General features: G+C 50.1%; 1 protein-coding gene across 5 annotated transcripts; it reads left to right on the top strand.

The window, feature by feature from the left end:
- The first annotated feature begins 1,958 nt into the window (after nucleotides 1-1,958).
- On the top strand, nucleotides 1,959-22,280 carry DPP3 (dipeptidyl peptidase 3). 5 transcript variants are annotated; one of them, XM_077329570.1, is made up of 18 exons: nucleotides 1,959-2,079; nucleotides 4,821-5,099; nucleotides 6,929-7,018; nucleotides 7,231-7,368; nucleotides 7,503-7,577; nucleotides 8,125-8,215; nucleotides 9,323-9,453; nucleotides 10,603-10,733; nucleotides 11,000-11,058; nucleotides 11,982-12,176; nucleotides 13,737-13,849; nucleotides 15,079-15,171; nucleotides 16,088-16,150; nucleotides 16,676-16,800; nucleotides 17,434-17,554; nucleotides 18,730-18,909; nucleotides 20,138-20,300; nucleotides 21,897-22,280. In XM_077329570.1, exons 1-18 carry the CDS (start codon nucleotides 2,026-2,028, stop codon nucleotides 22,040-22,042), a joined length of 2,247 nt encoding a protein of 748 aa, XP_077185685.1. In that variant the 5' UTR covers nucleotides 1,959-2,025; the 3' UTR covers nucleotides 22,043-22,280. The 5 variants fall into 5 exon arrangements, with proteins under 5 accessions (XP_077185685.1, XP_077185675.1, XP_077185696.1 ...); XM_077329560.1 differs by having other exon boundaries at nucleotides 2,050-2,091; XM_077329581.1 differs by lacking the exon at nucleotides 1,959-2,079 and adding an exon at nucleotides 2,736-2,871.
- Nucleotides 22,281-23,124: the final 844 nt, after the last annotated feature.

Below are 23,124 nucleotides of genomic sequence, written 5' to 3' on the forward strand. Positions count from 1 at the left end.
TGCTTTAAATCCTTATAATATCACATAGGCAACACACTCATCAAGAACTGGAGAGTCCCGCACGTCCCTCTGAATGGGGCTCTGTTTCGGCTTGCAGGCGGAGCCTGGAGATTTCCTGGCCTTGCAGCTGATCTGATGACAGAGATCAGGTCTCCTGAAGAACATGGCAGCTCTAAAAGTGGACTCTGGCATTAAACCCTCATGAGGTCTCACTTTCCCATCCCCACCTATCCAGGCTCCATCCCTTCAAAGTTCAAGGAATTTCCTAATCCAGAACTGCCAACCCTACCTAAAGGCCTTGAGTTGAGATCCCAGATATCTGGGTCTTGGGCAGGGAAATACCTTTGATGCCCATGCAGAGGCACTTGATCTGATTGGTTGCTTCCTGTCTCTTAGATTGTGCCCTGGCTCAGATGGAGCCCCACAACACCCCTTGCTCAGATTTCCTTGGGTTCTTCAGATCATTGTATAACACTTAACAACTCTCGTTCAGGCCTTTCATTGCTCCAAAGCAAAGTTGTGGCCTTAAATACCAGGGAGGGGGAGACAAGACCTTCTGGCTCCAGGGTAGCCAGGTACCTGCTTCTTCAGGCTTCCTCTTTTTGGAGGCTTATGATGTCCTCATGTCAGGTGTCAGTCTCCTTTTCAAGGCTTGTCCTATGAGATGTCCAGCCTCTGCTCCTGCCTAGTGATATCAAGAGATGCGTAAGCAAGCTGGGTACACTGTGGCAGACAGCTCTTAAATGCAAGATACATTTCTGCACTCAGCAGGATATTTGATCTTCATGAGAGGAGGAGGCTTTTCATTGCTTCATGCCCTTGGTTGTCCTTTTGACCCTACACCTCCCTCACATCATTGTGATGGTTTTACCCAGAGGCTGGATAAAAAGGAGCTTATTGCCCTACCTTGGGGGGTGGGGGAGATCAGAAGAAAGCAGGGCAGAAAATTGTACCCAAGCCTCAGAGGAAGTCTGAAAGTTTTATTGAGATCTGAGTTATCTTTAGCCAGACAGCAAAATTATTATCTCATTTGGAAATGTAGGGTTGCCAGCTAACCCCTAAACACCAGTGAGGGACTGCCAGATCCAGGCTGAGAAGTTCCTGGAGAATTTGGGATGGAGCCGAGAGAGGACAGGGACCACTAGCAGGTACAATGCCCTACAGTCCATCCTCCAAAGCTTGGGGGATCTTCTCTCTGTAATTTGGAGATGAACTGGGAATTCAGGGGGATCCCCAAGCCCCACCTGGAAGTTGGCATCCCTGACTGGAGATCAGCTGTAATTCCAGAAGATCTACACGTCTGACGTGGAAGCTGGCAACCTTATAGCCACCTTATAGCCCCCTTATATTCCAAAGCTCACCCTTCCCAGACTCCACCGCTAAATCAACCCAGAGTTGATACAGGCCAGGAACCACTTTCTTCTTCTGCAACATTGTCATAGAATCCCCTGAGGTCTCAAACCTGGTTGGTGCTTCAGCAGAATGAGACTGTTGATTCCTGAGGTGATAGAATGGGCAACCGCGACTTCACTTCTGATAAAGAACCTGTACAAATGTGAAATATATCAATATAAGTAACATGGTAGGTAAAGAGCCAGACAAGATACTTTCTCCCCTTATCCACTGGTTTGAACGGGGGTGGGGGGCAAGAGGATTCAAAAGTAACATCCCCCTAGCTTAAAACGGATGTGGTACACTCCACGCCCTCGCCTCATGGTGCTCTCTCCGCTTATTCGCCTATAGGTCAGGGGTGATCAAATTGTGGCGCTCCAGGAACTACAACTACCATGAGCCCTTGCCATCTAAAAAATGGATTAAAATATACAACGTAGCTGGGTGGTTCTAAGGAAGGCCATCTGAACCCCACGACAAGGGGGCGGGGCACAAGCTGTGAAACCTCAACGAGAGCCAATCACTGACGCAAGGGAAGGACCGCAGGGCGGAGCCAAGGTCTCCAGTCTGCCTAAGGAGAGCGCCGCGGATTGGCCGAAAGGCTCACGGGGGCGTGTTTGCGGGACTGGGACAATGAATGGGGAGGAAAGGGGCGTGGGAGGAAACTGGGGCTCGCAAGAGAAGCAGGTGAGGACACGTGTGAGTTTTATATATAAGGCGACGATGAGGATGCTATAAATATATATATAAGTATTTCTACTTCTCTTTGGGAGGGGCCCCCCTTGCATGTGGGAGAGCAGCTGGGCAGATAATGCAGGCGTGAGGCGGTTGCCACCCCGATTTCGTTGGCAGCTCCAGCCCATTCCCGGAGCCCAGAGAGGGCCGCTGTGTCCTTGGAGGGGCGCCCAGAGAGCGTGGCCGCCGCCTGTCACATTGCTCTGGAGTCTCCCATTGCACCTCGAATTGCCAACCTCCAGGTGGGGCCCGGAGATCTCCCAGAACGACCAGTGATCTGCAGACGACAGAGGAGGGAGTTCCCCCGGAGGAAATGGCAGCTGCAGAGAGTGCACCGTGCCCTACTGAGATCTCTCCCCTCTCCAAAGCCTGTTCTCTGTATGCTGCACCCCCCTCCCCAATCCGGAGTTGGCATCGATGCGTGTGCAGCGTCTCATCTTCCCAGAGCTTCCGGGGGAACAAGACAGCCGGATTTATAAAGGACCGGACAAGCCAGGCGCCTGGGAGACTTCGCAAAGAAAGGGGCGTGATCCTGCAAAACGAAAGAGAGCGCCGACTATTGATGCGGGGTGGGGGGGACGGGACTGTGGGGCAAGGCCTCTGTGTCCGGGCAACGGAGACATCAATCTCCTGAAAGAAGCGCATGGATTGGCTAAATAAGTCACGGGGGGAGGGCTGTCCGCTTGCTTGAAGGCGACATGTGGACGAGGAAGGAGGCGGGGCAGGAAGCAGCAAGGGAAGCAGGTGAGGGGAACGGGGCAGGAAGTGTGGTAGGGGAAGGTGACCAGGAGGGTGCACCCTGGGGACGGTGGGGCTTCCAGGGGCACAGGTATACCGTTCAGGCTGGGATGGAGGGACAGTGCTAGATCTGACAGGCCAGGTCTAGGAGTGGGAACCTTGTGAAGTTTCACCCCGCCTAGGAAGTGCACCCGCAGACTGTCTTGGGTGGTTGGGCAGCTGCATGAAAATGCAGAGTCAATGGCTGCTTTCTTTCAGGGTGTCACTTGTAGTTGTAAAAGGTATAATGAAGATTGAGTTTGGGTGGGGTTGTCCACAGTGCAAAAAAACAATAGGACGGTGGTTCTCAACCTGGGGGTCAGGACCCCTTTGGGGGGTCGAACAACCCTTTCACAGGGGTTGCAGCAGGGCAAGCAGCTTGGCCGGCGGGGGGGGGGCGCCATCCACACATTAGCCTTGCGAGGTAGATTGAGATAGAGCGTTCGTTTATCTGGAGCAGCGGAAAAGAGCGAGATCGGCATGGTGGGACAAGAGGCAGAACTGAATTGAGAAACCCTGAAAAAAAAAACAATTTATATACTATCATGAACAATGGAACTTCACGCCATTGGTCAGTTTTGATTTAATTTCTGTGAAAGAACACTTGCATAATTTTATGGTTGGGGGTCACCACAACAGGAGGAACTGTATTAAAGGGTTGTGGCATTAGGAAGATTGAGAACCATTGCAATAGTAGAAAATAGAGTCCAATAGCACCTTTAAGCATGGTGTGAACTTTTGTGTGCAGGCACGCTTTCTCAGACTAAATGGAAGTGTGACTGTGCATGAAGGCTTATGCCTGGATCAAACATTTGATGGTCTTAGAGGTGCTATTAGACTCAATTTTTGTTGTGCTACTTCAGACCAACATAGATGCCCACTTTAATAGTAGAAAATGTTTCCACTTGAGCAGTGGTGTCTGCATGCATAGGCTAGGTAGGTGTCTAATTAATTTTACAGCTGGGTTGTGCATGGAAAAAGTTTTCCAGATTTCTAATCCGTAGAGACTTCTGGTGAGCTAATCATGCTGCAGCACTCTCTAGTTTATTTATTATTAGTTTTTTATGAATAAGACAGACAGATTTTAAAAGGACCGGACAAGCCATGTGCCTGAAGTAGTGAATTCGTCGATTTAGCAAAAAAAAGGGGTGTGACCTTGCAAACCTATCCGTAGGATTGTTGCAGTCTCCCTGGCAGGCCTGAAATGGGCAGGAGCTGCCCCCAGCTTCACCCTTTCTAGCTTCTAGGTCTCAGCTTCCCAGCACCTTTGAGCCATCAGTAAAGATGGTATAGAAATACTTGAATTAATGAATAAAATAAGAGCCAAACTGATGTTCTGTTTAAAGGATGGGGAGACTCAGTTTCCTACCTGACTATGACACTTAGGAAGTGACCTTGTGCCAGCCCACACACCCAGTCTAGCCTACATTGCCCACTTGCTGTGAAATAAGATGAGAGGAAGAAGAACCGTGTAAGAGACCTGCCTCCCTTCGGATCCCCCTTAATACCTCTGGCACAACCATTGAGTAACTCGAACAAACAGGCATCCTTCTCTGATCAGCACTCACTGCTGCCTCTCCCACGTTCCTTTGTCTACCTAGATCAGGTGCCCACTGACCCTTTCTGGGCAACTACAAAGTATTTTTAGAAAACTGTTTTGGCTGTTGCCCAGCAGGGCTTCTGATTTGCCACTGTGGCTCTGATTGGTCGTGTGGATTAAAATAACCTTGTTTTATTGGCAGCCGTCAGCACAATGCTCATTTCATTCTCACTCATCCTTCTTCCCAGTGAATTTTTAAATTGCCCTCCCTTTCCATCATTATTTGCTTAAAGACAGTTAAGTTCTAACCTCTAATGCAGTTAGGCGGCTCTGCACAGGAAGGTTTAATCATGTATCAATATCCTCCTCTTTCTAGGTTGGCACCATGGTGGACTCCCAGTATGTCTTGCCCAACGATATTGGCATTGCAAACTTGGACTGTGCCGAAGCCTTCCAGCTGCTGTCACCAGAAGAGCGGCTCTATGCCCACTACCTGTCCCGGGCCTGCTGGTACGGAGGCCTAGTGGTGTTGTTGCAGACCTCCCCGGAGGCACCTGCCATCTACGCCCTTATCTCTCATCTTTTCCGGGTCCAGGAGCCAGCTCGGTTAGGAGAGCTGGCACGCTCCCTTGGGCTCTCCGATGAGGAGTATCAGGTACCTGAAAGTCTGTCTTGTTCTAAGTTCCCCCTGTGTTTGGCAATGCTTGAGTGTTTCCTCTGCCTGTGTCTGCATTGACAATCTTCTTTTCCTTCCTATCGCCCCATTCCTGCATCTTTAAAGTTCATTCCTCCATTGATTGGATCTTGGCAGCGCCTTCTGCACTGGCCTAACTTCCTGGGGCAACTTTCTTATATAAGCATAAAAGGCCTGCTCGTTCATACCAACGGGGTCCATCTAGTCCAGCATCCTGTTTTCATAGTGGCCAGACAAACATCCATAAGCAATCAGCTGGCCCATGGCTTGCCTACCAGCAGCTGGTATTCAGAGCTTTATGACAGAGGTTCCATCTAGCCATGGTGGCTTTTGATAGACCTCTCCTTTGTAAATTTGCCCCAAAATCTACGATTCGGGTCCTCAATACATTCTGTATCAGTGAGTTCCTCAATTTGTGTTGGATACCTCCCTTTTGCTTTTTTGAATCTAATGTTGATCAACTGCACTGTGCAAACCACCACACATTCCAGCTTTAGGGGAGAGAGAGAAGTGCTTCTTTCTCTCTCTTATCTACACTCTGCATGATTTTATATTCAGTAGTGTTTAGGGTCACCAGGTCCCTCTGGGCAACTGGTGGGGGAGGGGGGACCTCCAAGAGAAAGAGAAAGAGAAAAGCCTAAGCCACATTGTTGGCATCACACAGGGAGTGACATCATCATACTGCAACATCACTGTGATGCTCTGGTATTTGGTCCAAAAGTATGGTAAAAACAGCTTCTACCAATACCAGAGCATTGTCAGGACAGTGCTGGTATGATGATGTCACTTCCTGTGCAATGCTGGTACTGGCCTGGGCCTTCCACTTTCTCCTAGTAAGCCCCGCCCCACTGGCCAGCTGATCAGTGGCTGGGGAGTAGGGCCTGGTGGTGGGGTCTGACAGCCTTAGTTGTGTCCCTCCTTAGTTGTCACAAAATGAAACAGTCCCATGGACTCTGTTTTCTTTTTTAGGAGTGTGTGTCATTCCTTTGATCCTTCTTCCTGTGCCCTTTCCAGCTCCAATAATACCCTTTTTTAAGAGACTAGAACTGCATGCAGGCATTCTACATGTTAAGAGTAGAAAACATTACGATGCTGGCTGTCCTTATTGTTAGTCTGAAGAAAACCTCCAGTGGCAAACTTGCCTCATTCATCAAAGCTGCAAACAAACTTGATGCCATTGATCTGTTAACCAAGCCACAGAATCCATATGGAGGGACAGCTGCACAGGTTGCTTGTCAGAAGGCACAAGGGGGTGAAATCCACATTTTTCCTTGTGGAGTGGAGCTTGTAGAAAGGAAGGAAGGAAGGGTGATTTCATCTGGTCCTTCCTCACGCCAGCCCCACAACCCACATGCTTGCTTCTCCACATGGAAATTATCTTCCTGGGAAGTGGAAGAGGCTTGAGGCCCAGAGGGGCATGCAGGAACCAGACTTTGCATTCTCTGCATGGGATGGTTGCATACACAGCCATTCTAGTTCTTTTTGTTTTCTAACTTAGTGAATTTTCCAAAATTCAGTTTTGGTAGGAGGAACAGGGGGGGGGTAGAAATATCAAAATAAATGGCCTTGTGTGCAGGTCTCTGAGAACTGATTCACTGCAGCAGCTTTCATAGCCTATTTGGTCTCCGGAATTCATTCGTCCCCATCTAGAACAGTCTGTGTTTGTGTCTACCTGTGCAGGTAGTACTGCCTCGCTGCACAGACTTGTGAGAAGAGAGGGGGAAACTGCAGAATGCGTTGATTGCAGTTATATGAGTTTGTGCCTTAATTTTCACTGTTCTTTCTTGCAGGCCTTCTTGGTTTATGCAGCTGGTGTTTATGCCAATATGGGTAACTACAAATCCTTTGGGGATACCAAATTTGTGCCTAACCTTCCCAAGGTGAGCTGCCCATGAAGGGCACAGAGTATTGGTGGTAAGGGACAAACCTGGGGAGATGGGAGACATTTTAAACAGATGCTCTGTGGCCCCTGGAAATGTTCCTTCACCTTATTGGCCACGTTTTCCACAGAAGAGGCGGAGTCTTGTGGCTTGAAGCTTCATCTTACTCTTCCTGTGCATCCTAACGCATCCTTGTGCCCTTCTGATTCCAGGAGAAGCTGAAAAAGTTGGTGTGGGAGAGCCAGGCCTTCAAGAAGCATCCGGAAAAAATGGAAGCACTGTGGGGCAGATGCGGAGATCTCATGTTCTCCCTAGAGCCCACACAAAAGCATTTGGGGCTCAGTGGCCAGGTATTGCCTCTCAGGCACACACTTGTTTATCAGGACTATAGATCCAAGAAGAGCGAGAGCAGCCTTGTTCTTCCAGCAACCCTGCTCTTTGGGGGCAGGCCGCTATCCTGTAACCCCTATTTTATTTCCTGTAGGGGATCTCCACATACTTCTCAGCAAACTGCTCCATGGAAGATGCAAAGCTGGCCCAGAAATTCCTCGACTCGCAGGTAGCACAAGAACCCCTCCTCCTTTCCTTGGGTGGTCTGTGCATGCCAAGGGCATAGCAGGTGGGAGGCTCCAGACACTGATGGTAGGCAGATTGGGGGCTTCATGGGTTCTGCCCTAGTTGACATGATAGTGAAATCTCTCCAGGGGCCTTGAAGCTGAAGTTGAAAAGGAGAAGTGTAGGAAGGGTTGTGAGCATCCTGCATAGTGCAGGGGATTGGACTAGATGACCCAGGAGGTCCCTTCCAACTCTATGAATCTAGGAAGAAGAAACACATTAAGCTGAACCTTCTGTACTGGTGAGGTGGGTTTGTGGGACCAGTGGAGGTGACCCCCTCTAATTGGGAAAGGCTGCCTTTCCTTGCCCTGGAACACTCTTCTGCATTGCATTGGTTTCTGGTTCGGAGTCCTGGCTTGTTTGAGTGGATTCAGGATGGCAGGTGGTTGGGGGGTGGGGGGAGAGGTGGCATGCCTCTGCACGCGTTTAATTAAAAGTGTAGCTTTCTGGAAGTAGGGCTTTCCCAACCCTTGGCTTGGCTCTTTCCCCAGAACATCAGCGCTTACAATACGAGGCTTTTCAAAACCAAGGCACACGGCAAAAAATGCTATGAGGTTCGGCTGGCCTCGGTACTTTCCAAAGGTAAGAGCCTTTTCTGAGTTTCTTAGCGTCATTGTCATTTCTCTCCATGCTGCTGGAAGGAACCAGGAACAACATGGCAGAATGGACTGTACCATTCCCAGCTGCAGGTGAAAACTCGTGTTTCTTCCACACAGCAATGATTCTCTGGGGTTGTTCTTCTTGCTGCGGTGGGTGCAGAGGCTTTTGCAGTGGCCACGGGCTTTCTTTCCCTGAGGTTTTCCTCCCACGTGGCTCTGCAGCAGCTCCGGGTTTGCTCTCTGCAGGGAAGGGACAGTGTTGTTGTGGGGAGCCACCCCTTTTTAAACACTCCCCCCACCCTCAATCACACATGGTACACCTGCGTTGTATTGTAGTAAATAAATGAAATAGCTTTTTTAAACTCCACTTTTCTCACTGAGACACGAGGCAGATTACAAATCTTAAACAATGCAGTCAACGTAATGGTAAAGTACTCCCAGGTTTTGGGGGTGGGGGGGCTGAGAGTGTCGTTTGCCGCATGTGGGGTTCATTGTGGGCAAGACTTGAACCCGCATCTCCCAGACTGAATGTTCTGTGTAACCCATGGTTGCCATGGGGATCTTTAGCACTCCCGACTGCTTTGAATGTATTTATTTAAAGCATTTTTATCCTGACTTTCCCACCACTGACGGTCCTCAAGGTGGCACACACAAAAACATTGAAATATTTGAACAATTAAAAACCACATTTAAAATTACAGAAGAGTTCAAAAAAAAAGTGTGGGAACTCAAGTTGTGAGGTGCTGCAGGGGGCCGGTTCACCTCCCCCCCATTCATTTTCCGAACTCAAAATGGCTGCAGGTCAGGAAAACGGTGGGGGACGACAAAGCCCCCCCCCCTTTCCAAGTTCCCAGTCTGAAGTAGATCCTGTGGCGCTTCATAATTTAGTTTTCACAGGGAGCTCACAGTTGCTGTAATGTGTTACATGTGGTATGGCCCTGAGTCGCCACTATGTTCTTATTCCCTGTGCGGAAAGAGATCCCTCCCTCTCTACTAGTCACTGGAGACTGCACGTTTCAACCACTATGGACTAAAAGACGTGTGTGGCTGTTTTGTTTTGTCTTGTCTTCCCTTCCTCTTCTCCATCCAGATTCCCAGCTTGATGACGAAATGAGAGCCAAAATGAAATGCTTTGAGTTTGGAGACTGCGATTTCACAGTGACACGAGGCGATTACAGCCCCCTTTTGGAAAAAGTTGTGGAGAACTTGCAGAAGGCCTTGGTGAGATGGGGGTGGGGGTGGCCCTGACCTCGTTTGGCTGCGTCTTTGTCCTTGAGTTGAGGAACTCAGATGAAGCGTCTTTGTTGGGATGTGGAGCGTTGTTGTCATCCTCTGATTCCATGGACCTGACAAGATTCTTAAAAGGCACTCTGGCTTCCTGTTTTGATTCAGGCCAACCAGACTAACTTTCATCACATCCTTTACAGAATTTATTCATGTCTTGCTAGACTTGTGGAAGGGCAAGGGACCCCCATCTCCATCCACTACCAATCTCCATCCACTAACTCAGCAGCTTTTCTGGCTTCTAGAGGCCCAAATACATGTTGCCTGGAATACTGTGAGAGCCACAATCAAAGCAGAGCTCATGAAGAGTAACCTTCCCACCTACCCTTCTTATAGCCTCTCACTGAGCCCCACTCACCTAGCCCCAAAACCTTGTTCCTCCGGGTCAGGGTACCTTCATGAACAACATAGAAAGCAAGTGAAGGGTCTGCTGCAGAGAACTGGCAGGCATGGACGCGCCCCTCTGTATTCTTCAGACATCGGAATGGGATGCTTGATACAAGCCGTAACATTCCATGTGCAGCTGCCAATGAAAATGGCAGGCATGCGTGTTCCTTCCCTCTTCCCCCTTTCTAGCCTCAAAACAAATTGCATCAGGACACAGGTTGTGATTTTTTCTGACCTCTACCTTTCTCCAAAGACTGGGACAGAGAGCAGGAGCAGGGAAGCGCTGTACGTTATGATCTGGATTAACACTAAGGCACAGTGTGAGCCCCTGGCTGCCATTTTCAGTGGCAGCAGCAGAATAACTTATTTGGCTGAGTTTTTGTACACGTTGCCCACTTCCCTTTGAGCTGATCTTTGCAGCCTCCCAGGTCTGACACTTAAATGGAAGCTGATGTCCTTGGGGAAGCTCTTTGTTACTCACACTGCATTTTGCGCTCCTGAGAAATCCTGATATGCATAAATCCCCTTTGAGGGAGAGGAGTGTGGAAGTTCACAACAGCAGAAGTGGAGGCCAATGGGGCAAGACTTGCAGATTGGGCAAGAACCAGTTGCCTGCCCAGAATCTTGAATCTAGCTGTTCTACTGGAGGCTGCCGTCTGAAATTGCTCAACTGCGAACTATCTTGTCTTCCCCTGCCAGCCTCATGCTGCAAACCCCACCCAGGCTGAGATGCTGACCCACTACATCTCCAGTTTCACCCAGGGCTCTATTACGGCTCACAAGGAGGGTTCCCGCTGCTGGATCCAGGACAAGGGGCCCATCGTGGAGAGGTGGGCTTCAGGTCACATCGATTGCTGTCTGTGTTGCAAACGGACACACCTATTTTCTGTCTTTGGGTTGTTGCTCCGGGTTAAAAACCGGCTTTGTGTGGAATTGCACGATGGCTTTAAGGGATAATGGGACAAGAGGGCAGAGGAGGAGCAGGGAATTGCTTAGTTTTTCTAACTGGATTTCCCTTCTGACCACTTGGCAGGAGCATCGTGTGCCCCACGTGTAGTTAAACTAAGGTCATTTTCATTTCCGCCCTCTCTCGTAGCTACATCGGTTTCATTGAAAGCTACCGAGATCCATATGGCTCAAGAGGGGAGTTCGAAGGTACTATCTTGCTTTTGCAATGGGGCATTTGGGGCTGGGTTGCTGGATCCGACAGATTGGGGAAATCTTGTAGTTACAGTTCCCTAGCGTTCTGTTGGCGTTTCATGTGTTCAGCAAGGTACGTGAATCTCACCTGCTGGTGAGCCAGGTTTGGTTCCCCACTCCTCCACACGCAGCTAGCTGGGTGACTTGGGCCAGTCTCTCAGGGCTGTTCTCATACAGCAGCTGTTAGTGCTCTCTCAGCCCCATTTATCTCACAGGGTGACTGTTGTGGGGAGAGGAAGGAAAAGGTGTGTGTAAACTCCTTTGGGTAGTGAGTAAAGGTAAAGGTATCCCCTGTGCAAGCACCCTGTGCAAGTCATGTCTGACCCTTGGGGTGACACCCTCCAGCGTTTTCATGGCAGACTCAATACGGGGTGGTTTGCCAGTGCCTTCCCCAGTCATTACTGTTTACCCCCCAGCAAGCTGGGTACATAGTAGAAATCTCCACTTCCAAGCCTGTCTTGATAGCTAGAAACTTGCTTTTAGAAACACGAGTAAATGGCAGAGTTTCCACCGGTTGTGGAATTCTTCACTTAGCATCCAAGTGCATGTTCATATAGTACAACTGAGGAATGTGCATGGCCTGCTTAGATTTTGCAGAGACCAGTGATGCATTTGGGTGCTGGGAAGCCAGTTTCAGGTCCTGGGTAACTTGGAAATCATGCATCGCTGCTCACCAGGCTGCACGGAGCTGAAACAAAAGTCATCTCTGTGACACGTGTGCATTTACACAAGAATAGGTCCGCAGAACTTTGGTGGAACTTGCGTCCCAGTTTACATGCGCTGGGATTGGGCTGCAAGAAAATTAGAAGACAGAGAGGTGGAAAGGCGAAGGAAGACAGACTGTGTTGCCCAGCTGATGGGATGTTTTCTTCCCCCAGGATTTGTGGCGGTTGTGAACAAAGCCATGAGTGCAAAATTTGCTCTCCTGGTGGCGTCCGCAGAGCGCCTGCTGGAGGAGCTGCCCTGGCCTCGTGCTTTTGAGAAAGACGCGTTCCTCAAGCCTGACTTCACGTCCCTGGATGTGTTGACCTTCGCTGGGAGTGGGATCCCTGCCGGCATCAACATCCCAAACTGTAAGGCCCCGCTCAGCCGATCTCTTTGCTGCGCCTGGATGACCTGCTGTTGGGCCCCATTGGCTCCACTCTTCCCCTCTGGGCTAATGGTTGTGGGTACAATAGGCGCCAAGTTGGGTTGGAGGTGGCCCAGGGACTGAGTGGTGCTCTGAAGCAGGGTAGGAGGAGAGGAACTGAGGCTCAAGATGCCAGATTCCTCCCACTTTCCACACACTTCCAAACTAGCGTGTTTCCTGAGCACGCCTCCCCTCCTTCACCACCACAGCTATTTCTTTAAAGCCTTTATGACTAGCTTTTTACTTCCTTGCAGTTTCTCCTGGAAAAGGGAGCCATTTCTCCCCTTCCTCCCCGCCCAAAAAATAAAAATCCCCTGGTGAGATTGGTCTTAACGCAGAGCAGGGTTGTTTCCTGGGACATAGTTTGAACGGCAAGGCTAGGGCCAGGGCAAATAGGGAAGGACCGTGGGTTCAGGGGCAGCGCTTGGCATACGAAAGGTGCCAGGCTCAATCCCTGGCATCTCCAGTTAAAGGATCAGACAGGAGGTTTTGTGAAAGGCTTGAGACCCTGGAGAGCAGCTGCCGACCTGAGTAGACAATACTGACCTTGATGGACCAGTGGGCTGGTTCAATGTAAGGCAGGTACGTGTGTATTCCTACAGAGCGCCAGTCCTTTTATGGCGTGGAGCCATCCTTGTACATTTATTTGTTTGTTTATTTGTTTGTTTGTTTATTATGAGATTTATATTACTGCTGCTCCCAAGACTGGCTCACGGCGGTTTACAATATTGTCATATAAATCATGTACAGTAATATGCCCATAAAATCCCATTAAAAACCCCATTAAAACAAAATGCTAAAATTCCATACAAGTCATGGCGATACAATATGATCTAATTTACATCCTACATGAGCCCCTTGGGTGGGACTAGGAGAGCCAATGGAAAGTTGGGACGATTTCAAAGGGGCTGATGGCATCAAGGCCCGTCTCATACTGGCCCCGGTCCTAAGAGGAGGGGATGACCGATCTAAATCCCCGGCATCTGGTTAAAGAGAGTGAATTTTAGGCACCTTGAGCCCCAACGCATCTGATTTTCAGGTGTTTTTAAAACGTATCTGGCCCTTCTCCAGAGAGGAGTGCCGACCCCAGGTGGGCTAAGCTGAGTGCTGCTTAGCTTTAACAGGAGAGTAGCCTCCAAGAGTGACAAACCATTCTCCAGCTCCCTTTCTCCTTTCAAGGGAGCGTTGGGTGTTGTGAATCCTGCAGTTGTAGTCAGATTCAGTATTTGGATAGGGGTAGAGGAGTTATGGAGTTCCACCTCCTCCTGTCCGGTCCTTTGGGGCCCCAGGCAACCCTGGCGGCAGGGCCTGTCCTCTGCTCTTGACTTTGCATGCAGGAAGTCCCGAGTTTGACTCCTGACACCACCCATTGAAAGGTCACTGACTGCAGGTGTTGGGGGAAGGCCTATCTCTGCCCGAGATCCCAGGGAGCTGCTGCCTCTCAGAGTGGACAGCCCCACAGCTGTTCTCGCACCAGGCAGTCTTGTTGTGTTCATGTCTGCAGATGACGACATCCGCCAGACAGACGGGTTCAAGAACGTCTCCTTGGGGAACGTGCTGGCCGTGGCGTACTCAACACAGAAGGAGAAGCTGACTTTCCTTGCAGAAGAGGACAAGGTGTGTGTGTGTGGGGTGTCAGCTTATCGAGATGGGCTTGTTCATTATCCTCTGAGAATTTTATTGCCTATTTACAAATTGTCTTTCTGCTGGCTAGTGCACCTGGAGGGTGATGTGCAAGAACCAGAGCTCAAGAGCAGGTTAACGCCAGAGTCATAGAAGGAGCCATTTCCAAAGTGTGTGCCTTGCAGATTGTTGTGAATTAAGTTGCAGCAACAAACTGCAGCTGCTGATTATTGGGGCATTTTTACCCTGCTTCTAGTTTGGGGGCCCAAAGCAGCTTAAAAAAACACCAAAAAAAAAACACCACAGCTTGAATGGAAAAATGTGACTTAATTGAAAACAGAATCTCTCAAGGAAGAGGTGCTTGAGTTCTCAGGCTGGCCAAAGTGGGTGTTGTCTGATCTCAGGTCTTGTATCGGCTGCCCACAGGCTGTCTAACTGCACCCAGCAAATCTGGAGCATCTGGTTAGCCATCCTGGGGAAGAGGGGACTCAAGGGACCAAGACAACAAGGTTGTGCTCCTGGCAGTTCCCATCTGTGGAGGGTGGATGTGCATCATGCACCTTCCCAGGTAGCTCTTTTGCAGAGCATGGAACATGTTCTTGCTCTGAGCTGGATGGCCCAAGCTAGCCTTTGGTTGCTCTGTCTCAGGTGCTAAGCAGGGTTGGCAGGATTTGCATGGGTGGCTGCCTCACAAGACCAGGGATGCTGTGCAAAGACAGGCTATGACAAACCATCTCGGAACATCTCTTGCCTTGAAAGCCCTCCTGGAATGCCAGACATCAGCTGTGACTAGATGCCACTTTCTGCAGCCAAAAAGCCTAGCAAGGCCTTTTCTCTTCCGGTTGACTGTCCTCTGAGCCGTAAAGGATTTATGGAAGTCTTCTGCTGTGCAGGAGGGTTCCCCCTCCTTTTGGCTAATTTGATAATTAGGCTGGGGGATTAGCATTTTTATCTGTTATAAATAAACGAGGGCCTGATTTATATCAAATATTAAAACAGTTCCTACAAAACGAGATTTAACAGTTACTGGCCTTTGTAAGTTTAAAAAAAGGTTTCAGCTTCACACCGGAAACTGCCGGAAGTGGTATCACGGTGGTGTGGGTCGTGGGGTCTCGGGAAAAGGTGGCACCCAGACCAGAGGGGCTCCCTGGCAGACCATGAGGGGCTGTTGGGGAGAAGGTGCAGCGATTCTTGTGCATGAGCTCTGTGGCATTCTCTTTCAGGATCTCTACATCAAGTGGAAGGGGCCCTCCTTTGAGGTGCAGGTGGGACTGCATGAACTCCTGGGCCATGGCAGCGGGAAGCTTTTTGTCCAGGTAAGCATCTTTGTGCATGCACTCTGCTTGAGAGAAAGAGAATGTGGCACGCTGAGGGCCTTTGCATACATGATGCAACGCATGTCACTTGAACGTGTCCCATTTTCACACTTTTGCATCTCATTGTCATCTGGCTGAATGCAGGGAGAAAGCTCAGTGAATGTGAAATGGCTTCTCCCATTGCACCACACTGCCCCCCTACGTCTCAATCGTCTTTGGAAACATAGAAAGATCACTGAAAACAGAGAGTCATTTGTCCATAAAGACATGGCTGGTGTGGGCCTATCCAGACTAAGGTCCCAACACCCGGCAATAAGATTTCACAAATCCTACAATCATAGCATTTCGATCGAGGGAATGAGTGGTTGCAGCCATGGGTGAAATCCGTTCCACCTGATATCCATCACCTGATAGACACCAACGAGTGGCCCGCATGATTTGAAGTGCCCGTCCCATATGGAAGACAGCCAGAAGAATACAAACAGGCTTTGGAAGTTGTGTGGACCTGTTGTTGAAATGGGGCAAAACGCTGTCTTCCAGATGTCATTGGGGCGCAGCCTGCAAAACTATTTTCTGTCTGCCACAGGAACATGAGCGTTGTGCTTTCCAGGGAGATGTGACAGAGCCCTTTGTACTCTCCCCAGCTGCGACTGAATGGCTTGAAACTTTAGCTATTCTCATTTAGGAGGCTTGCCTAATTGGTCTGCATACCAACTGCATCAACCTGGTTACATAGGTTATATTATTCTATGCTTCCTGTGCATAATACTGCCCTACCAAACATAGGGATTCTTCCTTTCTTGTATGGCATCATCCATGAAGCATGTCACTTATAGCACATGCTTGTTACTCCCGCTGAGAAGGCAGCCTCTTGACACAGGAAAATCTGAGTTAAGCATTTTCTCTCTTCTGGCAGGATGACTCGGGTGCGTTCAACTTCGACCGGGAGGCAGTGATCAACCCAGAGACAGGGGAACTGGTGAGGACTCGGGGGGAGGAGGAGGTGGGAGGGGAGGGGAGGCATTACAACCCTGGTCAGCTTCTGTGACTCTGTCCCTTCTGGCCTTCTCAAGCAGGCACTCCTGTAAGAAGAACAGGGCTAATATTCTTGCTCCTACAGTTGCATGGGAAAGAGGGCCTTTGGGATGGGTGCCCCTAGAAGCATAGCTTGCTTTCCTTAAAAGCATTTGCCTAGTCTTCTTGGCTACACTGATGCCGAGTTAAGTACAGTGGTGCAGATCAGGGTCTCTGCAGCAGGAAGGTGACTGAGTTTGCCTCCCTCTGCCACGGTTTGCAAAAACTGCAGAAATCCTTACAAACTTTCTGGATGCAGAAAGCTCTTCCCTTCTTCCCCTCCCTTGATTTGTTTTTTAAAGCACGGAACCTAAGTTCATCCGGAGATGTTTAGCCCTGATTATTTACGGCCTTGAGCTGGCCAGACCCACCCGGCCTGTCTCTGCAGCATAAGGGGATCGAGCTCCCCCGTTTCTTCCTCTTTGCACAGGTTCGGAGCTGGTACCGGGGCGGCGAGACGTGGGACAGCAAGTTTTCAAGCGTGGCCTCAACTTACGAGGAGTGCCGGGCTGAGTGCGTGGGGCTGTACCTCTGCCTAAACAAGGATGTGTTGAGGTGAGGGCCAGAGATGCCAGGGGCACGGAGGGTGGGGGAAGCCGCCTTCAAGGGGGAGCCCCTTCCCTCCCAGCTTCCTTTCAGAACAATCCAGTGAGGTCAATTAGGCTGAATGAATGGCTCAAGGTCAGTCCACAAGTTTCCTGGCAAAGGGAGGATTCGAACCCAGGGTTTCCCAGCCCTAATTTGATGCTCTCACTGCCCGCCCTGTATAGCATATTGGAAGCAAGGTGGGGAGCTATTGAAGTATTGACGCTTCTGCATGCTGAACAGGTGGTCTCCCTCTGAGCCTCACAATTCTGCCATCTCCCTTAGCCTCCCTCTGGGCTGCGGGGAACTGGGGGGGGGGGCAATGGCCATTGGGGCATGCAGGTGTCTCTTTGGGCACCAGTGCAGGTCAGGGGCTGGAGAGCTGGACTGGCCTCTGGAAGAGCTGCATTCTGGTCTTGCCCATCAGGGCTAAACAGCCAAGTCACCCCTCAGCCTTGGTGTTCCTCATCTGCAAAATGGGAACAATAGTTGCCCCTGACACTGAGGTGGGAGAACACTTTGCTTATTGGCTCCTCCCTGGCCTTCTTTTGTGGCATCTGTGTTCTCCCCTCCCACTTTCCCTCTCTTCCCTTTTGTCCCCAGGATCTTCGATCTCGAAGGAGAGGATGCTGAGGACGTGATCTATATTAACTGGCTGAACATGGTGCGTGCCGGCTTGCTGGGACTGGAGTTCTACACGCCGGAATCTGGATCGTGGCGCCAGGTTAGACGGGGGGTCCTCGTAGAGCCCAGTCCCTGGTTGGGAGGAGGAGCCCCTTCTCCCTCACTGGGTGGCCAGTGGACCTTTCTCCTGGTGGGGAGCTGTTTTAGTCTGACCCAGAAAGGGAAGTTGGAGGGATCCTCTCTGCACCACGGTTTGTGCATTGAGTGTCGGACCAGGATCTAGGAGACCCAGGTTCGAATCCCCACACTGCTATGGGAGCTCAGTGGTGACTGTGGCCCAGTCACTTTCCTCCTGAGCTTCATGGTCCAGTCTTTCCCAACCAGGGTTACTCGCAGCCGCAGAGATACTCCAGAGCCCTAAAGGGGTTATGCTGCTGGGAGGGGGGGTAATTTTTTAAATATGTATGTGTATGTATATATGTGTATGTATATATATGTGCGTGTGTGTGTGTGTGTATATACATACATACATATACACATACACACACATACATATATATATAAGATTTTTTTAAAGACTCAGGGTGGTTTTAAACTTATTGGGGCAGCTCAAAAAGGCTAGTGATGGCCCTGGAGGGCTGGGAAAGGGTGGGGTGGGAGGGGAGTGGTCCCAGCCACACAGGGAGTCCTCTTGGGGTTAGTTGGGTGGAGGGCTTGCTTCATTCTTTTTTTCCTTTTTCCTTTTTTTTTACTGTGGCTGGGTGGATTGGAGGGAGAGGGAGGGGGGGCCTTCCCCGGCTTCAGCCTTGGCAGAGCAGGCCGCTGGGCCATATCAGGGCTTGGGGGTGTGTGGGGGATGGTGCTAGCTCTGGGTCTTTCATTATTATTATTATTATTGTGATTTGTCCAACATGCAAGTCTCCTTGGGTGCTCCAGCAAACGGCTGTCAGGATCTGTGTGCCAGGGCAGCTGGGTTTTGGTCTGGCCCCACATAACGACTTCCTAGGTACCTTCTGGGTTCCCTCCCCTGGAGGCTAAAGTTCACTTAGTAGAACATCTGCTTCAGATGTAGAAGGCTCCAGGTTGTGTCCCAGACCTTCCAAGTTACAAAGATAAGGTAGCAGGTGACGTGTTGACCCACGTCTCTCTGAGGCACCCTGGGGAGCTACTGCCAGTCAAGCCTGGACAACGCTCCCTTGAATGGATAAGTGGTTTGACTTCAGCAGTTAACTTCCCATGCTCATTTTCTCCCACTGTTCCTTGTCCCCGAGCCAGGCTCACATGCAAGCTCGCTTTGTCATCCTGAGGGTTCTCCTGGAGGCTGGCAAGGGGCTGGTGTCCCTCCAGCGCACCACAGGGGCGGACGGCAAGCCCGATGCAGTCGTCTCCCTGGATCGCAGCAAGATCGCCACGGTGGGGAAGCCCGCGCTGGAGAGTTTCCTCCGCAAGCTACAGGTAGGGGCAGTGAGAGGGGAGAGGCCTTGCCTAGGGCTGGGAGGAAGAGGAGGAGGAAGAGGTCCAGGGCTGCCCTGGTCTTGGGCAGAGCTGTGAGTTCTGGTGCAAAGCAGGGAGCGGAGTGTGCTTTTGAAAGTGGGGTTTCCAGGGGCCTGTGTGACAGCAGCTTAGTCGGAGGCATTCCCAGCTCCTTGCTTGGTCCTCCCACATCAGTCGTCTAGATGTGAACAAGACTGCTGGCCTTCCAGAAACAGTCAGGGCTCGCTTTGCATCAAGTTGCTGTCCCAGTTGCCTGTTTTCAGCAGAGGAGTCTGGAAGTGAAAAAGAGGCAATACCAGCAGTGTCCCTGAGCATGTGAAAAACACATGTCCAGTGCTGAGTGACCACAGGACCAGCTGAATACACCCGGGATTGGGAGAGGACTGTCCGTTAAGCATGGACTTGTCCGTCCATCACTTCCTTCTCCCGTATGGAGCGATCAAATGACAAGGCCTTGTTTTCAACATTCACGTGACCAAGATAGGTCTCTTAGAGGTATTAAAGGAAGTGGTGAGAATCTATAATCTCTGCCTTAAAGCTGCCAGTCATTCTGAAACGAAGGCTGTTACTGGGCCAAAGTGAATAAGCATCTCCTTATTTGTTCCTTTCCAAACAATTGTGTATTAAATGAAGTCTCTTGAATTAAGACAAACCACCCTCAGAGTTGACTGACTAAAGAAACACAGGGAAGGGAGTTTCTCGCACATCTGTTGTCCTTTAGGGCAGGGGTAGTCAACCTGTGGTCCTCCAGATGTCCATGGACTACAATTCCCATGAGCCCCTGCCAGCAAACGCTGGCAGGGGCTCTTGGGAATTGGAGTCCATGGACATCTGGAGGACCACAGGTTGAGTACCCCTGCTTTAGGGGGTGGGATTTTTTTTTTGTTCTCTGATTCCTCACTTGCAGTAAATTGGCAAAAACAAAACAGCCTGAAATCAAAACAGATGGACAAACTTTTGATTGCCACAATCAATTCACAAAGTCTCTGTTGATTAAATATTGGAGGCCTAAAATTGACCTCTGCATTTAAACACAGTCCAGAAGAGCAGGGTCAGGTCAGGAAGAGGTGAGGGTAGGAGAGGGCAACAGCACTGTGTTGAAAGGAGGAGTTGGGAGAAGCCGATTGTGGGGTGGGCCTTGGGAGGCAGTGCAGCAGTCCTGGCCTACCACCGCTTGTTCATCTCAAAGGTGCTGAAGTCCACGGCAGATGTGGCAGGCGGGCGAGCGCTCTACGAGGCATACTCTGCAGTGACGGATGAAGAGCCAGAACGCTTCCTCACTCTGCGCCACACAGTGCTTCTGCGCAAAGAAGCTCGCAAGCTCTTTGTGCAAGCCAACACTCGCCTGGAAGGTAAGGCCTCCGGGAGCCCCGGGGCTTATGCCCGCTTCCCCTCCCTGTGTGCTCTGTCAACATGCAGATGGTTGTCAGCATGGGGGTCGAGTTAGTCAAATAAATGCCAACAGCAACAGCATGAGTTTTGGTTTGTCCCCGCTACTGGCTCCTAGAATCATAGAATCATCGATTTGGAAGGGATCCCCTGGGTCATCCAGTCCAACCCCCTGCACTGTGCAGGACACTCACAACCCTATCGCTCATCCACTGTCACCTGCCACCCCCTTGAGCCTTCACAGAATTAGCCACCATCAGATGGCTATCTAGCCTCTGTTTAAAAATTTCCAAAGATGGGGAACCCACCACCTCCTGAGGAAGCCTGTTCCACTGAGGAACCGCTCTCACCGTCAGGAACTTCTTCCGGGTGTTTAGACGGAATTTCTTTTGAATGAATTTCATCCCATTGGTTCTGGTCCGTCCCTCTGGGGCAAGAGAGAACAACTCTGCTCCATCCTCTACGTGGCAGCCTTTTAAATACATGAAGATGGTTATCAAATCCCCTCTCCATCGCCTCCTCTGCAGGCTAAACAGACCAAGCTCCCCCAACCTGGAGTGGGTAAAGCAACAGGTAAAGGAGGTTTGGCATTTCTCATCGCATCAGTGGAGCCTAGTTCCATCTAATTGGGGCTGCTGCTTTATCCTGTTGCATTATCCTTGTTCAGCTCCATGTTGTGCGTTTTGGAGTGGGTAAAGCAGGCAACTACAGGTGATTTTTAACCCAAGATTATCAGAAAAGTGTTCCTTCCGGCTTCCTCCGTTCGAGGCAGCATGGAATCCAAGGAGCAGAGCTTCTGCTGACTTCTTTCTCTCTCCACCTTTCAAACTTAACGATACTTGGCTTTGAAATGGCCAGAGGGATATCCCCTTGGTTTTTAATGAAAAGTCCTTAGTGAAAGACATGAAGCAGGGTGAGTCTGGATTCCTCTGCCAGAGCACCACCTGGGATCAACAAGGGCACACGTCAGGCAGCTCTGCCCCTTAGAGAAGGGTCAGGAATAATCCTTATCGTGTCAGACCAGCATCTGGGAGAACCTGGCTTGAATCCCTTCTTGTGCCACAGAAGCAGTCTGGGCCATTTATCCTCTCTCAGCCTAACCTGCCTCGCAGGGTTGTTGTGAGAATAAGGGAATGGTGTCAGCTGGCTTGGGTCCCCATTGGAGAGAAAGATGGTATTTACTGTATATACTCAAATATAAGCCTATGTTTTCAGCACATTTTTTAATGCTGAAAAAGCCCCCCTAGGCTTATACTCGAATGAGGGTCCCCACTTACCTGTTATTGTCGATATTGTGGAAAAATTAGGTGCCTTGGCTAAAATTCAGGTTGGCTTATAATCGAGTATATACAGTAAATGAATTAAATTAAAAATATTAGAATCGGAAGGCACCTCCAGGGTCATAGAGTCCAACCCACAGCAAAATGTAGGAAATCCACAGCTACACTAATTTCACAACTATTCCCTAGCAGCCTTCCCTAGCAGCTCCATTCCAAGGGCTTTGCAGACTCTGGGGGTGTCTGATAGCTTTGCTGACCTAACAATCTCCTGTTTTGCAGGCGAGGATGTGGTGCTGGTGCAGTATGAAAGCAATGCAGCAGGGTTGATCAAATCCTTCTGTGACCGCTTCCCTGAAGATGCTGAATTCCTGGAAGAGCAGCTTTTGAAGATGGCACAGGCAGATGCCCACTTCTGGGCAAGCTGAGACCCTGAGCACTGCAGGCCTTGGCACCTCTGCCCTACATGGGGGAGTTCCTTTGGCCTGTCTCCTGAGCACATAAAGAGTTCCTCTACTCTCTTCTGCCCACCACGCGGTACAGTACTAGGGAATGGCCTGGCCCTTCTTAGTACAAGACACCCAACCATCTACTCACGGGAATGGCAGGGATGACTTCTGTCTTCCTGTCGCACTTGTCATTCAATAAAGCTTGCTTTTTTAAGAATGCTCCGACTGGCCAGAGCCATTAGCTTTATATTAAAGGCACAGACTAGACCAGGGTTTCATGAAACCCTGGGTTTCTTGACTGCTCTGAAAGGGTTTCCTGAATGGGTGAGTGTAAGTGGATTTTTAATATATTTTTAAAATATATTTTTTAAACATTTATTCGGTGATATCATCATACATGATCATGTCGACCCACCCATCCCTCCCAAAATGGCCAATGATGGGCCTGGAGGGGGGGGGGAGTGGGAAGGAGAGGCACCCCAGGTGGGCGTGTCCAGAACTATGCTTCCCCAACTATATTCTGTACGATCATACCACCTCTGGGGTTTCTCAAAGCCTGAAGAATGTTTCGGGGGTTCCTCAATGGTTAAAAAGTCAAGAAAGGCTGGACTAGACAGTTCTGGTTTGCATCCTTCCGCTGGACTTCGGCCCTGCAGCACTCTGTCCAGTTGCACATTCTGTTTGGCTGGAGAGGCTGAGTAGTCAAACCGTCTTAAGCGAAAGCCTGGCTTTTGTGAGCAAGCCCCTCTCTAGGCTTGCGCACTTTGGGCTTGAATGGCCACCGAAGCCCGGCAAAGCGCCCAAGCCTACGGCCGTTTCCTTTGAGCATGTTGTAGGAGGCCCCTGAACCATTCTGAATAGGGAAGGCTCAGTAATGGAATGGTTGCAAATGGTCACTTCTGAGCAGGCAGCGAAAGGTCATTTTGGTTGGGAGAGTTAGGACATTTAGTGGCGGGAGCTGTGCGCTTTTCGCTTTAGGGCCAGGAAGGCCAGAGGGAATGTAGCCTGTAGCTTAGGGGAGGGTGCCAATTCAGGACATAGTATCTCTAAATTTAAAAAAA

Source organism: Paroedura picta, chromosome 1 (genome assembly GCF_049243985.1).
Source record: "Paroedura picta isolate Pp20150507F chromosome 1, Ppicta_v3.0, whole genome shotgun sequence".
Taxonomy (NCBI): Eukaryota; Metazoa; Chordata; class Lepidosauria; order Squamata; family Gekkonidae; genus Paroedura; species Paroedura picta.